This window comes from Rhinatrema bivittatum, chromosome 2 (assembly GCF_901001135.1).
Source record: "Rhinatrema bivittatum chromosome 2, aRhiBiv1.1, whole genome shotgun sequence".
Taxonomy (NCBI): domain Eukaryota; kingdom Metazoa; phylum Chordata; class Amphibia; order Gymnophiona; family Rhinatrematidae; genus Rhinatrema; species Rhinatrema bivittatum.
Window position 1 is genome coordinate 600,052,417 of NC_042616.1, and position 19,318 is coordinate 600,071,734.

A 19,318-nucleotide genomic window follows, 5' to 3' on the forward strand; every position below is an offset into this window, starting at 1 on the left:
AAACCACCTCTATTTCTTCATCGGTTTTACAACTGGAAATCAGAAGGAGTTCTTTTTAATTTGTACACTGATTATGACCTCATATAGGCATTATTTCGGAGCCTTCTTTTAAATGAGTGTGCTGCATAGCAAGTAGTATAGACACGGTCCGTGTTTCGGTTTTCCACCTTCTTCATGGGGCCATGGTGTTTGTTGCTCACACTGCTATGCAGCACACTCATTTAAAAGAAGGCTCCGAAATAATGCCTATATGAGGTCATAATCAGTGTACAAATTAAAAAGAACTCCTTCTGATTTCCAGTTGTAAAACCGATGAAGAAATAGAGGTGGTTTTTGGTCCTTTAATAATGAGATTGCTTACCGACTGAACCCTCCAAAAAAATATTAGAGAATTTTTTGTCATCTGTAATGAAGAGCAGTGCCATTCTCTGGAAAAGTATTTCAGAGCAGCTCTCCATCACTCCACCTTTCTTTTTCTTTTTGCTCACTGAGCAATAATCTGTGCCTAAAGCATTTTTTTTTTCTCGAAGTATTTTCTCACGTTTTCTGTTGCCTGTTACACGAAGTACAAACGTTAAGCCCCCCCAAAAGAGAGCGAGTTGAAGCCGGTGAGCAGCATGCGAGGGCTTGCAGCGCCTTACCTGTCAGGGGAGAGCCCCTGCCGCGGCGAGGGAAAACTATGCAAGCCCCGGAGGAAGCGTTTGCGCCTCTGACTAGGTCTGGAGCATTACTCAGCGCGTGATTTACTGCTCCTCAACCGTCTGGCGCGCGCCCCACCCTGCGTGGCTAAGCAACCTCAGGGAACCGTTCTATCCGTGACACGAGCTGACTCACCGGGGGGGGGGGGGGGGGGGGGGTCGCGCCTTAGCCGAGCAGGGACTTATAAGGGCGAGGGGAGTGCCCAGCGCCGCGAGACCGATCTGTGACGAGGATGGGAGCAGGGCCGAGGAGGAGCGCGCGCTGGCTGGCTGTCTGGGTGCTGGCGCTGGCTCACAGCCTGGCGGCGGGCACGCAGCAGAGAGCGGGGATTCCGCCGCCGCCGCTCGGGGACCAGCAGCAGCAGCGAGTGAATCTGGATTTGAGACCGAATCGGGTAATTATTACTGGGGTTTGTTGTCGGTGCGATGTACGAGGAACGAGGGAACGAACTGCAGTAGGCGTGTGATGCACTGGTACTCAGTCAGACTTTGGGATGCAGCACTTGCCCACTAGCGTTTTCTTGCCGGTCCTGGGCTGTATAGAACTGCACAAATGGCATGCACGGTACTTCAACTATTATCACGCCTGCAAAAAACAGTACGTAATATTGTGAAGAGTTTGGAAAGGCATTATCTCAACCTAGGTAATCTACTGAGATCTATCTCGCCTTTCTTCTCTAATTTTTTGCTGGCAGTAAGCATCTATCGCCACTGCTGAGTCAATGTTTTGGGGGTTGTTTTTTTGGGGGGGGTTGGTTTTTTTTGTTTTTTTTTGCTTTTCTGAGAAATGTATTCTTAATTAGTAAGCTCGTTTGTTTTCCAAATCACACAGGCAGTTTTCAGAGATGGATTAAGTTTACATACATTAAACTATTCACTGGCAGCAGCAGCGTGCTCTGCAGGTGGCACAGTGTCTTTTCTGTGAATTTGTTAACCCTGCATCTTGTATCCAGTGTGGCTGGCAATTAGCTGGGGGTTGCGATTCATTTGCTCGGTGATTTTAAGGCAGACTCTCTCTGGCTGGTTGTCGGTGGGAGTGTTTCTGATGCCTCCAACGGGACTTTGTTGCGCGCTTTGGCTCAGGGGCTTTCAGTTTCTCAGCATTTCTTTTCGTGCTTGGTAAGATATGTCTCTAGGACAAGCCTGTACTAACAAAATCTTAAAATCTAATGTGAAAAAAAAAAAAAGCCATACTGTGTTTGAAGAGGACCAGGTAAAGTGAGGTTGAAAATCTTCCTTTAAGTGATGCCATTGGCAATGGATCCAGCGGCTTATCTTCGAGGAGCTCCGAAAACGCACTGCCATTCACTAGCAAAGCTTTCAGATAATCACTGTGACTAAAGCTCAGTTCATATTACTAGCCCCACCAGAGTCCTAAAGCATAGCAGTCAGCTTGCGAAAGCCTTATCTTATCGCGTAGTAAATGACAGCAGAAAAAGATCATCCGGGCCATCCAGTCTGCCCAGCTGTCCTGTCCATGCTATTAAAGATACGTCCCAGCTGCCAGCTACAGAATGTGACCGTCTGCAAGAGATGTCTCCGTACCCAGGACGGCCTTTTGGTCTTCCTTCTTGGTACTCTGCCGTCTTGGATGGAAAAGCATTCAAGTTTCCCACTTTAGCCCCTCCAGCCCCCATCTTTCCCGTGCCTAACTACTGCTAATTCTATTTATTTATTTAAGCATTTATTTATTTAAGCGTTTTATATACCGCCATGCCAAAAGAAGATCACAACGGCTTACAAAAGCGAGAATCATATCATAGGTCAACACAACATCAAAATCTAAATACGCAACAACACTAGTGTGGCCGTTGCCCAAACATCCAGCCTCCCAGGTCCCCTGCGAGGCCAGCCAGACAGAGCCAGCTATATGTGAGCACCTGCATTTCCAGTAGGACGTCTAGTTACAGAATTTGCAATCTGCCAGGCAGACCCAGGTGCCAGTCCAGTCTATCAGTGCAGGTTGTCAGACAACCTGGCCACATGGATACTTGTGTTACCGCTAGAACTGCCAACATTTCACAATATCTGCTTTGCCATACATTCTGGCAGTCCCAGCGCCCATTGTTGAATCCTCCGTGATGAACTCTTAAATACATCCTGCTAGGTCATGCTTTCTGCACGCTCCACTTTTAGCAACGAAGGATCCCCCAAGCTTTCTTAAACTCCGTTACTGTTTTAGCCAACACCACCCAGCCCAGGAGGGTGTTCCGTGCTTATATCGCTCTCGATGCAAAATGTGTAGGGAAAAATCCCGTTTAGAGTGCTGGTCCCTTTCTTGCCATTCTGCAACACACTGACTAACACACACACAAGAACAGGGAGAATGTGAGGACTTCTCCATACCCTGTTCAGAATGGGACCTCGTTTATGTATTTCTTCTTTACTTGATATGGTGCCCTCTCTCTCAGTCTGTTAAACTTCCATGCAGACTGCGGAGGTTCAAAGTTTAGAGGCCACTGGCCTTTTCTCATAGCCACTCTTCACTTCCCCTTTGATTATTCCCTAATCCTTCTCTTGCTCTGTCTCCATTTTGTCAGACCAAAGGCACTGAAGCAACATTTCCCTGACCAAGAGGCACAAATAGGTTTTCTTAGGGATATTAGCTCAGGTGTACACCTAGATTAATAGAAGGTGTTGAGCGTGCCCAATTCTGATTTTACACAGTTAAAGTAAAGAAAGTGAACATTTACTGAGCCCTGTCCTCCAAAATATAACAAAATAAGTTTAAACCGATAAGTCACATTCATTATTTTTTTTTTTTTTGGTAAAATCACACCCTGCTTATTCTTTGAGCTCCTGGAGGCTGGGGAGGGGATCCCAGCCCCATGCTTATTATGTCCCTGTTTTAAATATGAATTATGCAAATTCCTTTGATTTCAAACACTGAATTTTTTTTTCTCCTTGTTTGCCTGGTTACAGACAAAACATCTAAGATTCAACTACTTCTTGCCTGCCCCCTAGCCTGATCTTCCCTGATCACTTTGGCTGCCCTGGCAGCCAAAGTGATCAGGGAAGACCTGAGCAGGATCTGGGGCAGGATTTCATCTGAACCCTCCATCCCTTCGCATTCCCTAAAGATTTTTATACATGTCTGATGTCTACAGAATAAAAGGAATACTGCTTATGACAAACTAGAACAAGGATTGTTACACAGAAACAGACGTCCTTAACTCACAAAGTTCTTCAGATAAACTGGAGGCTGGCAGAGGGATGAGAGTCAATCGTGGAAGGTGGGGGGGAGAAGGGGAATCGGACTCAGACAGCAACCTACAAGGACACTAAATGTTAAGGTCTGGGAAAATAAGAATGGGGGTAACTTACTGATGCGGCTGTTACTACCCTTAACCAATAAGCCTGATACTTTTGATGCTACCACAAGCTTCCTGGGCAGACCGGATGGAGCGTTTGGTCTTTTTCTGCCGTCATTTCTATGTTTCTATCATCCGCGTGTTCTTGTTGAGTGAGTCCATGGTAAGTGGCCTTAAACGGTTTTAAAATGTGAAACATTTCGAGTTACTCTGTAAGCTCTTCTTTGAACTGTGGCTATGGTCCAACTGAGTTTTGTAACTCATTATAGTTTAGGATAAAAAAGTGTGAAAAGTTAATTGCAAGGCTGGATCTCTTTGACTAAGATCATGTCTCCATGAGGGGTATAGTTGTAGCTTGCTTGCGTTGGTCAGCATATCTTTTCATCCTGGGCCTTGCTTCGACATCATACTTATGCAGAAATTACCGGTAAATGCATACTTTGCTTCTATGTCCATCTTGGCAACTTTGTTCACAGTTGCCTGCCAAACAGGATAGTGGTTGGTGCCCTGTTAGTTGAGCAGTAAGGAGTGGTACAATAGTGATGGAGAAACCAGTACAACTCCTGTTTCAAGTCAGGTGCATTTGCTGTTGCAATATGTGATGTTTTCTTAAAGGTCCTCATAAATATTTCAGGATTCCCATTAATTTGTGTTGCCAGTGTGAAGAGATTTTTCAGTGCATAAATCCAAAATATTCTACAAACTGAGCAATTTGGAAGCTGTGAAAAGGCAGCCCATTGTCAGTTTTAATAATGGCAGGTATGAGTAAACAGAAAAAATGTAGGACATATCAGTTCCAAGGAACCAGGGTTTTTTTTTCTCCTCTGAACCTGGATGTTGGTTTGCTTATTCACTGATGACCTTCATGAGCCAGGTCTTTTGTATGATTCCATAGAGAATGTGGAATCATAAGTTTTGTGTCCCAAAGAAAAAGATCATCTCTGGTGACAATGAGTTCTTTAATGCGGACAAATGACTGGAGAATGCCTTCTACTTCAGGGGTTAGGTGGCATAAATCATTTGAAAGTTGTCGCCCATTCGCCATTTTGAACAGTTTTGATGATCAGAACTTGTCGCAGTGTTAATTTGCTGTAAGGAAAATACTTTGGGGAACAGCGAGGACGAGAAGGAGATTGATGTGAATTTCTGTATTTTCAGTGAGGCTGTGACTAGTAGCAGAATCAGAACTGAGATGCCTAGAAAAATAGAGGCCGGATCATCTTTGCCTGGTCGACGGACAACTTTGTAATCATAGCCTTGGAGTGTGAACATCCAATGCACAATGCCAGCTTGTGGACAAAAAAGATTGTTCAAAACATGGGTTTCAGAAGCTTGTGATCTGTTAGAACTGAAAAAGGGCATCTATATAAATGCAGACGAGAACATCCTCAAGCTACTGCAAGTGCTTCCATTTCAGTCTGAGAATACTTCCTTCTGTTCCGTTGGCGACAGGGTCTTGCTGGCATAAGCAACAGTGTGGGCTTGGCTCTATCTAGTTACTTGTGAAAGGACAGCTTCTATACCACCAAGGCTGACATCTACCAACATCACTGGCAAGAGATTTTAGCTCAGTAAAAGCATGTTTGTTTGTTTGTTTGTCCATTCATTCAGACACTTCCTCTTTTTTTTGGTGAGATTCCAAAGAGGCTTTGTACTTGTAACTAGGTGTGATATGAATCTCCTACAGCAGATGGCAGAACATCAGTTGTGTTTGTGGGCATGGAAGCAGTTTGGATATCCAGAACTTTTTAGAGTCTGCAGAAACCCCGTTCTTGGTAAATATGCATCCAAAAAAACCTCTAATGTGGGTTTGTTTTACTCACATTTAAGAAGGTTCAGTGTTAGATTCTGCTCATGAAATCGTCGTAAGCCTTCTGCGAGTCGAATGCTGTGTTCTTCGGGTCTGGTTCCAGATGCCATCACTCGCATTAACAACTCCAGGGACCCCCAACTACCACCTCCTGGATAGTATGTTGAAGGATGTCTGCAGCAGAGAAATCCCAGAATGGAGGCATTTGTACTGTTGAAGGTACATGTGAGTTGTAGAAGTAGCGATGAACCTCGACTTGGGGTGTCGCTCCCGTTGATGGTATCCTCCTGTGAGGTCAAGTTTGGAAAAAAGAAAGACCTCTGGCCAGGATTCAGCATGCAATCAAGGGTGCTAGGAGCTGGCAGACTGAACTTGGATAGCAGGGGAACTCTCAGATTTAAAAAATATTATGATGTGAGTCGAAAGTAATTGAAAACATCAATCACTGATTGCCAAACGTTGGAAGAGGCAAGAGAAATACAAATCCCTCTTCTGGATTGTCCTATTCTATTCTTTCACCAGTCTGATCAATGCTCAGTTTGCTTAATGTCTGGTTTTTGCCTTCTTTATTTTATGTTTCGGTGCTGGTGCTTGTATCCCTATGTTGAAGCTGGGCTATGCAGATTTCGCACACAGGCAACAGACTCCTTTGATTCCGGACACAGCAATTTATTCTCCTTGCATGCTCGATTATGGAAAAACCACCTCGCAGTCAGTTCTACCTCTCGCCTGCCCCCCCAGCCTTTCCTGAAACACAGTGAACTGGCACCAGGGTTCTCACTGACGACCTGTCCAGTATCCTGGGACAGGATTTCCTCTAAGCTCTAGAGTGCTGAGCGCAACGCAGAGAAATCCACGTATGGCACCCATTAGCCACTCTTACAATGGCAACTGCAACCACTACCATTCAAACCTTTATTTTTTGTTCTTTTATGACTTACTTTATTAAAAACTTTTTTTTTTGTTTGTTAAAACTGCTATATCTTTTATTCTTTTGAAACACATCTTGTTTATGTACGTGGTGCACTAGGAAATGCCATAACTAGGAGCCTTTTTATTTTTTCCCCAAGAATTTATCAGTGTTTACTGTAACGAACAAAAATGGGAAAAAATCTGTGGGGGAAAAACAAAGAGTCATATTTTTTCCCACTGATTTCGCTCGTGCTTTTGTTGGTTAGAAGGTTTTCATAGTCAACATGCAGAGGAGAATGAGGCCAAGAGAGGGAGACCAGCGTCTTCAACCCCTGCCAGAGACTGGAGCAGAAAGAAGATGTTGGGAGGAAGGAGGGGGAGTGAGAGGGCTGCAGCAGGTGGTTGGGAAGGCAGGCGAGTGAGCTGCAGGGAAAGAGGGAAGAGGAGAGTCATAAGTCTGTAGGGTGGAAGGGAGGAGAAGTAGAGGAGGAGGGGATTCAGAGGGCTGAGGGTGGGAGGAGGAGTAGAGGAGAGAGATCGTTTATGTTGGGTGTGGGAGGTAGAGAAGGGAAGGGGAGGAAAGTGAGTGAATTGTACCTGGAACAGGTGGGGACAGAGGACAATGAGAGGGCTGCTAGGTACGAGAATGGAGAGAGAGCAGTACAGTCCCCGACAAGTGTATTTCATATATATTCATTGTGGATATCCTGAAAACCCGATCAACTTCGGCACTACATGACTGAGTGGGCTGTCCCCCTGCTTTAGGAGGTCATGAAATGCTTGTTCATGCTGCCTTAATCTGCACATCATCAAACTGTAATTCTTCCTTTGAATAGGCATGCGCCCCTGGATATTATCGAGACAACAAGGGATTATTTTTGGGACAGTGTCTTCCTTGCAATTGCAATGGCCATTCCAATCGATGTCAGGATGGCACTGGGATATGCACTGTAAGTAAAATCTGTTCAGGCTCTTACTAAACCGTGTTCTCACTAAACTGTCTTACCAATGTATTCCATGTTTGCTGCCCTCAGGGTTTTTTTTTTTTTGCTTGCTTGTTTGGGGTTTTTTTTACAGTGAGTTGACTTTGACTTTGCTGGAATTTTCTGGCTATGCTTAGGATCCTCTCATCTGTGCTTCCTGCACCAATTCTGTCTCCATTTGCCCCTAAAAGACCCAAATATTTAAATCTGACCCACAAATTCAATCGTTTGATCACATTCATTTCCAGAAGGAATTTTTTGACTTTTGGGTTCCAGCTTCTATCATATACTTTCATTTGGGCCATGAGCTCAAACAAGAATGACTTCTGAAAACTAAAACCATTTCTACGGATCATGAAGCTTCTGTCCCAGTGCTCCTTTCCTGTCATAAAGCTCTTTAAACACTGAAACAGACCCAACACACGGGCCAGTGCCGTGCAAGAAGCTAATGCATCTTTTTTTTTTTTTTCTCCTCCTGGCATTACTCTGGAAACCGAGCTCCGTCTGTTTGAGCTGTAGCATTTGTCCGTAGAGTATGCTTTTATGAAGAGTTCCCACCTAAAATATGTTTTGGTTTGAAGTGAATTTTCCACGCATAGGCAAACATATTTGTAAAGTCCATTGCCCCAAGTTGCTTACTCCTGCTATCATTCCCCGATAATTCGATGTCCGTTGATTGTGCCAGCTGCACGTATCTTTACTGTTGCATTCCACGCACAGGCTTAGCTCCTGTTCACCTGGAAGCAGTACTGCACAAACAGACCAGTGTATCTGAATGTGATTCTTTAGAGAGGCCAGGCACGTCAGAACAAGAAGTTGCTGTAGTTGTAAGACTCGATCTGAGAGTTTTCCGTAGAACCTGACAATCATGGTACAACAAACTGTCTAAAATGTGTCGAATACGTTTTTTGGCCCATTTCAAATTTAAACATGCATGCAGGACATTTCATGCAGCCGGATGTCCCAAGTCCTGTCTTCATGGAAGTGTCTGGGTTCTTTTTATAGTGCGGGTAAGATGACTTACTCTCCTGTTTAAGTGAGTGCCAGGGAAAAAGTAGCTGGTGATGGGACTCAGAACGCAGGTTGATTTTAAAAACATTTTTTTTCAAGAGCTGCCATCAGACCATAGGACAGGATTGCCTAATGACATCAGCTCCTGACAGAAACATTGTCACAGTGTGACTGTGGGATAAATAAATATTTTTACCTGTAACCTGAACAGATCTGTCCTAGAACACACAAAACAGCCTCACACAGACATAATTATAATAAGTTACCCTCTTTACATTTTTACAGCAGTTTGTGTCTGGTAAAATTGAAACAATATGTACATTGGGTTTGTTCATGGCTTTGATTTTCTTTATTTTTTGTTTTTAAAGAACTGTCAACATAATACTGCTGGTGACAACTGTGAACGGTGCCAAGAAGGTTACTCTGGAAATGCCACCCACGGGCCATGTCGTGTCTGCCCGTGTCCACTCTCTGTATTATCAAACAGGTATTGTGGTCTGTAAAATAGCATAGAAACCTAGAATGGGGTGGCAATATATGTAAGGCCCGTATACTCTGTCAAGTTGAGTTCCTGTAGCAATTCCCTAAATCCCCAGTTGATCTCCAATATTCACTTCTGTTTTTCACAACTGGAGATCCTCTGTGTCTATCCAAGGCTTTTTTTGAATTATGTTACTGTTTTCACTTCCACTGGAAGGATATTCTGTGCATCCACTACCCTTTCTATGAAGAAACATCCTAAATGTTTGCCCCCCCATCCTTACCTCAGAGTTTCATATAATGACCTCTTGTTCTAGAACTTTCTTTCCAGATATTCCTGGCAAATAGAGTTCCCCCCAGTGCGTCCAACCTTTTACAGCTAAGGTTTTCAAAAGGTCCATATTCAAAAGCATTTAGCCAGCTAACTCAGAAGTTAACTGTCTAAATGAATGTTTGGGCACATATCTGGCTAATAAGTTAGGGGGCTAGAATTTAGGGCCAAGCTAGAGGCAATTCCAGGGTGTAACTAGGAGGAGTTGAGTTAGCCAGCTAACTGTATTCGGTAGTGTGGCTGCACTATTGAATATGCCTCCAAAGTTTATCCAGAAAACCACCGCGATGTGGCCGGCTGCATACTTTCACCCCCCGCCCCTTTTTTTCCCCGCAGGCCATCATTCTGCTGTATTTATAGTGGAATGATGAATCCCGGGGTAAACTTGCTATCTGTACTCCGTCTGAATATGGACCCTCCAACTAACATCTAGTTCAGTTTCAAATGCAGACTAGTCAGTGGCCACTGTGTAGTGTTTTTCTAGACTATATATTTATATATGTTACAGAGGTCTGAAATACAAGGATTTATAACCAGATCAAATGAAATCGTATTCTTTCTCTGCATATTGACCAAGAGAATATTTTTATTGAAACAATTTGTTGGGCTTTTTTTTAATATGCAGAGCCAATGCAGGAACAAATATAATTATATGCTGAGAACATGGGGCAAGGAGCAGAGTTTAGAAATGTTCACTCTGCAGATGATAGAAGAAAGTTGTTACTAAATGTTAGCACAGTGCCTAGAATCAAAGACCCAGCGAGTGTGCACTTTGAGTGCACAATTTAAAACGTTTCCTCTTCTGTTAGCATTAAATGTTAATTATTCCTATGATTGTGCATCCTAAAGTCAATGGGGTAGATTTTAAAAGCCCTGCGCGCGTAAATCCAGTAGGATTTACGCGCGCAGGGCACTCGCGTGCCGGCGTGCCTATTTTGCATAGGCCGCCGTTGCGCGCAAGGCCCCGGGACACGTGTAAGTCCCGGGGCTTGCTAAAATGGGCAGTCCGGGGGTGTGTCTGCAGTCCGGGGCGGTCCGGGGGCTGGCAGGCATAACTACATCGAACAAGGTAGGGGGGGGGGATTTAGGTAGGGCCGGGGGGGACAAAAAAAAAAAGTTCTCTCCGAGGCCGCTCCGATTTCGGAGCGGCCTCAGAGGGAACGGAGGCAGGCTGCGCGGCTCGGCGCGCACAGGCTGCCGATTTTGCGCAGCCTTGCGCACGGCTACACGCGTATCTTTTAAAATCCGGCGTACTTTTGTTCGCGCCGGTTGCACGAACAAAAGTACGCGCGCGCGCTGTTTTTTAAAAATGTACCCCAATGTGTATTGAGCATATTTTCATAGTGTTATATCTCCCAAAGCCTGTTGCAGAATAAATCTTCTCTGTTGCAGTCTTTGAATTTCAGCTGACTGCACAGAGAATCAAATGAATTTCTGCTAGCTAGCTTTTGTAGGAAAACAAGAAAGCAGATCATGGCCAGATGAAATCAGTGTAAAAGAGCTCAGGCAGCAAAACATAAAGCAGATTCATCAGAGTGTGTGGTCGGGTTCTTCAGATGCTGGAGTGTCCTGTGATGGGAGTGGGAGGGAGCGTGGGCTCCACACCCTCACTTTCCTGCAGGTGCTTGCAGAATTCTCTGGGAACACCCTGGCCTGGAGCTCTTCATCTGTGGGAGGGTACATGTTGCGCTGGATCTTGTAGATCAGCAGCAGCTCTTCCTCCAATCCATGCTGTAGGTATGGGGCATCTGTCTAGCCTGCCACTTTAGCTGCATTGCTGAAATTTAAAAATGAAAAATGTTAGTAAGGCAGCAATATAGGTGGAATGAGCCAGCTTCAAGTTTGCCACAGAACTAAGGGGGGGGGGGGGGGGGGGGGGGGCCTTCTTTCCGGAATGCATACACATGCATGCATACGTGAATAAAAAAAAAAAAAAAAACCCTTCAGTCTTTTTGTATTACAGAAACCTGGTTTAAAACAAGTGATTCTGTACTTTTGAATCAAATTAATCACTCCTCATATAAATCTATCTGTGTATCAAGAATAAGGAATAAAAGGTGGGGCCATATGGTAATAGCAAAAAAAGACTTAATATTCACACCAATGAATTCAACAATTGCTTCACCTTAGGAAGTGATCTTTCTAAAATCTGACCTATTAGATTTGTGCCTGATTTATTGTCTGCTAGGATTACTACTAGAATTTAATATTTCTCCTTTAATTGAATTGCTCACTATCAATATTTGTGATCAAAAGTCTTTAATTATCTCAGGAGACTTCAGTCTCCATTTTGATAACTACCCTAGAACGGTTGCATGTGATGCCTTAGAATGGGAATATCTGATTTCTGGGCCAATTCATAAAGCAGGTCATACTTTGGATCACATTTTTAATAATAAACCATTTATTATATTAATCATAACATTAATCCCTTGGTCTGACCATAGACTTAATAATGTTAATCTACAGATTCAATAACCCACTTTCAAAACATCACAAGCTGAACTTGCTTCCTTCACCTATAGGAAACTATGTAGAAATAAAGACTTAAGAAATACCATTAAGCCTGGATGGAGAGAGAGAGTGAGGCTAGCCATTATGCCCTCATCCTAGGTAGGTATTTATATCTCTATAGGCGGCCCACCTAGTAACTCGAGGTGAGGGTTAGGTATTAGTGTAGGGGGTTAGGGGCCACTTTGACATTTCAAGTGACACGTACGAACAGATCAGTGGTCTCTTGTGAAGATTTGATGACCTTCAGAGTGTTACCCAGGTAGAGAGCCCATCAAGCTAGGTTGAGAGAACATTGCCCAAATCTCATCTTGGAGTGAGTTTCCTCACTCCAAAGGTCTTCAAATCTTCACAAAAGACCACTGTTCTGTTCGTACGTCTCACTTAGAATATCAAAGTGGCCCCTAACCCCCTACACTAATACCTAACCCTCACCTCGAGTTACTAGGTGGGACTACCATAGGGATACAAATACCTATCTAGGGAGATGAAATCATGGCTAGATGTGCTCTCTCTCTCTCTCTCTCTCTCTCTCTCTCTCTCTCTCTCTCTCTCTCTCTCTCTCTCTCTCTCTCTCTCTCTCAGAAATACAACAGGTCTGGCACCTATCACAAAGTCTGATAATGTTATCACAATTTGCACTAACTTAGCTGTTCACATACGTAATTATTGCAATAAACCACACCCCTTTTGCTATCACATGCGATACCACATTTTGATAAATCTAGGCCTTAGTGAATAATTCTTTTTTGATGGGAGCTATTTCTACTTTACCATCTTCTAGATGTAATGAGTTTGCCAACTTCTATATTGAGAAATTTGCCAACTTAACTAATTACTTTAACCAGCTTGTTTCAAACATTCAAAATCAGTTCTCTTGTCCATCAACTTGGTCTGAGTTTGAAGAGATATCCAATACTGAGGTGCAGCGCCTGATGAGGCAATGCAGTCTGGCTTCTCATCCATTAAATAACATCCCAGCCAAATATTTAAAATTGGTAGTTGAGGCTGTCTCTAGATGTATAACAAAACTGGTTAACTTGTCTCTGGATTTAAAATGTGAGGCTATAAAACCTCTTTTAAAATCTCATCAAGTTGATCTGACAATTCTGAATAATTATAGACCAATTCCACCCTACCTTTTCTAGCAAAAATTATAGAAAAAAACAGTATACATACAACTGATGGAATACATTGATAACATCCTTTATCCAAATCAATTTGAATTCAGAAGGAACTATAATATAATATAAAATCACTTTTACTGTCTCTCTACAATACAGTTTTGAGATGATTTGATGCAAGTTGCTCCTATCTGGTTGTTTTATTGGACTTATCTGCAACCTTCTACACTGTAGTTCACACCATATTAATTAACAGACTTATGGAAATAGGAATTACTGATAAACTGCTAAAATAGTTCATCTCCTTCTTAAAAGACCATTCCTTTAGAGTCAAAATAGATGATATTTTAACCAAAAAATGTCCGGGTTTCATCCCGGTTAGCCATTTTGTTCAATCTGTGCTTATTACATTAAGTAAATTATTTGGTCTGAGTCTTAACTTCTGTTTATATGCTGATGTACAATTTATTGTACCCATAGAAAAATGAATGGACCATACCGCAAAGACTTTGAATGTTTACTTATCTGCTATTCAAAGACTATTCTCTCATTTCAAATTAGTATTGAACACTCAAAAAACGGAAATTATCTGGTTGGGCAGGAAAAGTACTATCAATATCCCACAGCAGATTACAATAGGAACAGATAATTTTGAGGTAGCTGAGTATGCTCTGGATTTAGGAGTGATAATAGACAATCTATCCATGAAAAAACATATTACTGGAACAGTTAAAGTGGGTTATAATAAACTTCATCTACTAAAACCGTTAAAACCCTACTTAAGTCAAGCAATTTTCACACTATTTTGCAAACTATGCTTTTTTTTTTCCTAGTTTTGAGTATTTCAGTGCTCTTTTATTGGGCTTACCAGCTACAGTTGTTGCTGAAAGCTGCTACTCGAGTAATATAGGGATGTAAAAAAAAAAAACGATGAGCATATTACTCTGGTATTGAAGGCCCTGCATTGCCTTCCAATCAAACAAAGCATTACAGTACAAGGTTTTAACTACCATTCATAAAATAATACACAATAAATACTCTGAATGGTTAGGAGCAGCATTGCACTTTCACACTCCCATAGGAAACCTTAGATCTACAAATAAAGGTTTGCTCACTATCCCATTGATAGAGTGCTCTGCCGTGGCCCGCAGGACCTCTTCAGCTGCCCCATAGATCTCTCTTCAGGTGGCGGCAGCAGGATGGGCTCTGCTGCGGCCGAAAGGACTCACTTTTGGCGCGGCTTGATTAGCTCTGCTGTGATCTTGTAGACCTCTCTTCGGGCCGCTGCAGCCCATATCATTTAAAGAAAACCAAAAAAACCCCACATATGATGGGAGCAATCGGCCCCCCCAGGGGATGCCCAATCACCCAATAGGCCAGTCCACTCCTGGCCGTTGGTTACCCTAATTAGTTTGCTTTTCATGTACTAAAATGCATCTTAACAGTTTAAATAAGTAAGAACCTATCCGCTGTTTGTACTGACATGAATTATTTCTCTACAATTACATTTGTACATGCTTATTTAGTAAAAGTAATGAAAATAAATGTCATCCTGGCCTTCCTTTCTCCAGGAAATTGTTTGGTATTCTGTTAATTGCTGCAGGCATATAATGGCGAACAGAGCTTCTGTGTTGTCTGAGGAAGGAGTATAGCTGCAACAGTCAGGAAATAAGGAGGTGGGATGCTTGGGAAGATTGTTAGCATTAAAGAATTTCTTTTCATATGATTTCTTAAGAAATTTTTACCAAAATCAATCCATGGCCATTGACACCCTCAATTTACAAGCTCCTTCCCCCAGGTTCCCTCATATACGTAACCACCTGACTTGGATCTGGTCTGTGTGCTCAATATTTCGGCCAGTTTCTGTCTATCTTGGCCTGGACACTTCATGACTTGCATTTTTTTTTTCCTCATAGTAACATTTTTGTTTCATTGTGTTTTTGCTTTTCAGTTTTGCCACAGGGTGTGTTGGGACTGGCAGACACATGCAGTGTTTCTGTAAACCAGGCTATACGGGAGTAACTTGTGAAAGGTCTGTACCATGTCTTCTCTCTGTAGCTGTGAAGCGTGAGAACCATTTGAATGCTGGAGGAGAGTTTCTCCTGGCATGCTACTGCAAGAGAAGCATTTGTGTGTTTACAGAATTGTGCATGTAAACATAAAGGGAAAAAGAGCCAGATCTGGTCATGAACTGGGGTTTCCCTTGTTGGAGGGCTTGTGCTCTGCCCATGAGACACAGGGTGGGTCTGTTTATGAGAAAGTTTGCATAGCTGCTTCCAGCCCAGACCTGCAGTCCCACTCCCAGGGACTCAGATTGAGCCTCCGTGTTGATCACTGGTGTCATTCCAGTGTTCTCAGCAACTCGAGGGCTTTAGAACTGTACTCTGAGCTGTGGATCCTGTGTCTGAAGACTTTGCCTGAATCAAGTACCTATGAAGTAACCTTGTCTGAACTAAGTATCTGTGAGCAACACTGGTAGATTATGCAACCAGCCTTACCAACAGAGCAACGCCAGACACGCCCGGGAGCCAGACTCAAGATCCAAGCTCTCGGCTGAAATTAAAATTTTAGGCGGGGTTGGGGGACAGGAGTGTGTGTGGGATGGGAGGATAAGAGGGACATTAGCAGAGGGGAGAGTTCTGAATACTGCAGCCCATACCAAAATTTTAAAGTATTGGGGACAGGGAGAATGGGAAGGCTTTATGGGCTCAGATGGGGCTCATGGGTCTTTGAGGTGGGGGAACGCGGAGGATCAAGCCACAAAGCCATCATGGGACCTTTTTTTTTTTTCCAGTTGCCCTCTGCTTATCTAGTGATATTCTTTGAATATCGTAGGTTAAGTTAAAGTTATTGAGGAAGACATTCCTGGATGACTTTAAATCTCTTCTCATTCGTGTCTGGACATAGTTGAATAGGTTATCCAGCTATCTCAAGTCTGTGCCAGAATTCCCCAGAAATTCCCCTACATTATTTGTCTAAGTTTTAGCCAGATAATGACTTATCTGGCTAAACTTTAGATGGAAAGGTGCCGGGGATATTCAGAAATAGGCATTTATGTGGATAACTCATAAGTTGTATAGCTTCCTTGTGTTTAATTACTGACTTTTTTGGGGTGGAAGGGGGAACAAATATTTCTAAGCAATAATACATTCATTTTTAAGCAGATTAACGGTTTGCGTTACTGATCACACTAGGAGGGTAGAAAATATTATAAAAATTGTTTGTTAAGCCAGGGCCTACTTCGAAGTATAAGGGGGTAACTTATGTGAGTGCTAAAGAGGATTTTCCGCTATAGTCTGCAACAGTTTCCTCAGAATGGGTTTCTCTGACAGCACCTGAGATTGCCATGGGACTGATCCTAAGGACCACAAGCATTTGCTTTACTATCAGCTACTATCTGTTTATTTCCCCATTATTTCCCTTCCAGAGGCCCAAAAGAATCGAGCGAATCAAACCCTAAAGGAAAAGTATTTTATGTGGCATAATTTTTTTTTTTTTTTTTTTTGCTGCGTGCAGATGTGCACCCGGATACTATGGAAATCCCCTGAAATTCGGCAGTAGCTGTCAGCCATGCAATTGTGGTAATAACAACAGAGAGATAGTCAGCTGCGATTCACTGACTGGAGGTAAGGGACGAACTAGCATGTCGCAGCCTATGTTTGTGCTGCAGTGCTTTTCAGTGAAGAGTGTAATAGGATTTCCCTTGCAAAGCCTTCCAGTATGATTCCACAGGAATAGGAAGTCACCCATGGTGATTCTTGCAAATAAGTTACCCTTTTGGAAATGTAATGAGCTGACTACAGAGCTCTTCCACGCCTCATTTTTCTGCTTGGGAAGAAAAAAAACCCTCTGTTCTCAAGAATTGTTCCAATTCTTTTCATTCTAGATACAGATTGTAGCACGCATGTAAATAATTTACATTACTGGAAGGTAAATTCAGGGTTTATTTAGTGCAATGTTGCCTCTGTCCACAGTGATGCCTTTAAACTGTTATTATACAGGGATAGCAGGCAGAGAGATTGGCTGGAGGGGTAGGGAAAGAACAGCTGCTTGCATTTTGGACAAGTTTTGTCTTGTTGGAGTGGATCTTTTCATTTTTTCCTGTTTTATTCATTTCAGAAAATAGCGCACACTATTTCCAAATAGTGTGTACTCTTTACAATTAGCATGCACTATTCAGAAACAGTGCATGCTGTTTCCTGAAAGGAATAACCTGAGAACCTTTCAGGCTTTTCAATGCTGCCAGGGCTTCATTTAGTTTAAAATGCACCAAATCGGAAAAGGGCATTCATATTCCTTATTTGTTTTAAACAAATCCATATTCTTAATAAAAAGTTCCATTTTTGCCCCCATTAATTTCTTTGTTGCCCAATTTTTCCCTAGTTTGACTTTCCAGCCAGTAAAAGTAGAGCTTCCATATCCCCTGACACACACTCAGAAAATAGAGTTGCATAAATAAGTGACTGCATGTGTTCTGTGCATTCCAGTGGGTATTTAATCATTTGGAAGTGTACAGACATTGCTGTAGATAACCTGCCCAATAGAGGGCAGGTATAAAGCCCTGAAGCTTTTTTTCATTGCAACCTTCCTCTTGTGGCGACATATTCTAGATTTTTCTTGGATATGTGCATTCCTTGATTTTTAGAAACTGACTCAGAACAGGTTTACATCCCCCTATCCATCAGGGCTGGCTGAGCTTGCTGCAAAGATGATGCACAAAGGCACTTATCTCATATTCCACCCCCCATCCCCCCCAAAAAAAAATAAACACCCAAGATGAGCTGCATTGGCAGAAAATACAAATCAGTACAAACTCTGTAGTAACAATACAATACAATAGCACTCCCAGTCCAGGAGTCAATAAATACAGATATCACAGGATCAAAAGAACCCTAACAAACTAAAAACAACCCAGAGCAGACCATAAGAGAGGAAAAACAAACCCAAAATCACATGTGAAAAGAAACACCAACCTGAGAGGCCCAACCAACTCTCAAGTTAAACCCAAGAAAATCCCAAACATTAATTGGGCCACTGGAGGAAAACCCGAAAGCCAGAGCAGTCCCCTGATGGCCAAAGAGGGATGCTGAGAGTGCATTCCATAGGGGTCGTCCCCTCCAGCTCTCAACTCAGCAAGGGATCTCTAAAGTTACCCAAATATGCTATCTGGAAGGGAGGTTTGAAGGTGGAGGGTAAGTAAACAGGGCAGTTCAAAGAGAAACATTAAAAAAAAAATTGACTTGGAGAGGATTTGGTTTATCTGTATTCATCTAAAATAAGGGGGTAGATTTCAGAGGCACGTAAACATATATATATCATGTTCACTTAATAACTCTGAATTAAGGCGGAGCAGATATTTTATAAAGTATGCACATATACCATTCTGAAAATACTTGCATGCATACTTGGACTCACCAGATTGCCAGTACCTGCACCAGTTCACCCAGTGCTTCCCCAGTTCAACTAAACCCTCTAGCGCTTCACTTTGAACTCCCACTACATCACCCAGAGCTTCCACACAAAAAGCATGTCTGATTTCAGTTGCGAGTGTGAAAATGTGCAGACAAGTTCAGCAACATATAACGCATGTCCCGCTTTTAAAATAGCACATATTTCTGAACCCCATCCCCCCGGTAAAATATGCGCGCCATAATGCAAGTGCACGCATACTCTTGAGGTTTATACAATAGCATATACACATACACATGCTACTTACATGTGCATATACTGGTTTAACATGCAAACTCACTCCCAAGGAAGTATGTGGGTACATTGACTGAATCTGCACAAATGGATTTTCATCACCTTGATAGAAGCATTGACATGACTGCCAGGAAGGGTGTGCCGGTTGTCTCGGAATTAAATGACAGGGAATGATGATTCTTCACTTAGTGTTTCAGCCCATTTCAGATCGTTCAGTAGCAGGGCTATTGGTTCCCAACTCAGGTCTTCCACCCCCATGTCGGCTGAGGCTGGGGATGCTGTGTTCACAATCCCTACTGTGTGTGTGTGTGGGTGGATGGGGGGGGGGGAGAGTTATAATCATTCTGCAATGGTACCACCTAGTGGGCAGATTCAGGGCCCGTGATTGCAGGGTTACAGAAGGAGCCCTAGTACATGGCCTCTGGCAGCGGACGGTCGCTGCGA

At 42.9% G+C, this 19,318-nt stretch overlaps 1 protein-coding gene across 1 annotated transcript in view; it reads left to right on the plus strand.

Moving 5' to 3' along the window:
* Positions 1–19,318, plus strand: part of LAMA3 (laminin subunit alpha 3) — a 469,061-nt gene that overhangs the window by 380,554 nt on the left and 69,189 nt on the right. The window contains 4 exon segments of the mRNA XM_029591143.1: positions 7,568–7,681; positions 9,094–9,212; positions 15,123–15,203; positions 16,688–16,797. Coding sequence (XP_029447003.1) covers positions 7,568–7,681; positions 9,094–9,212; positions 15,123–15,203; positions 16,688–16,797 — 424 coding nt within the window.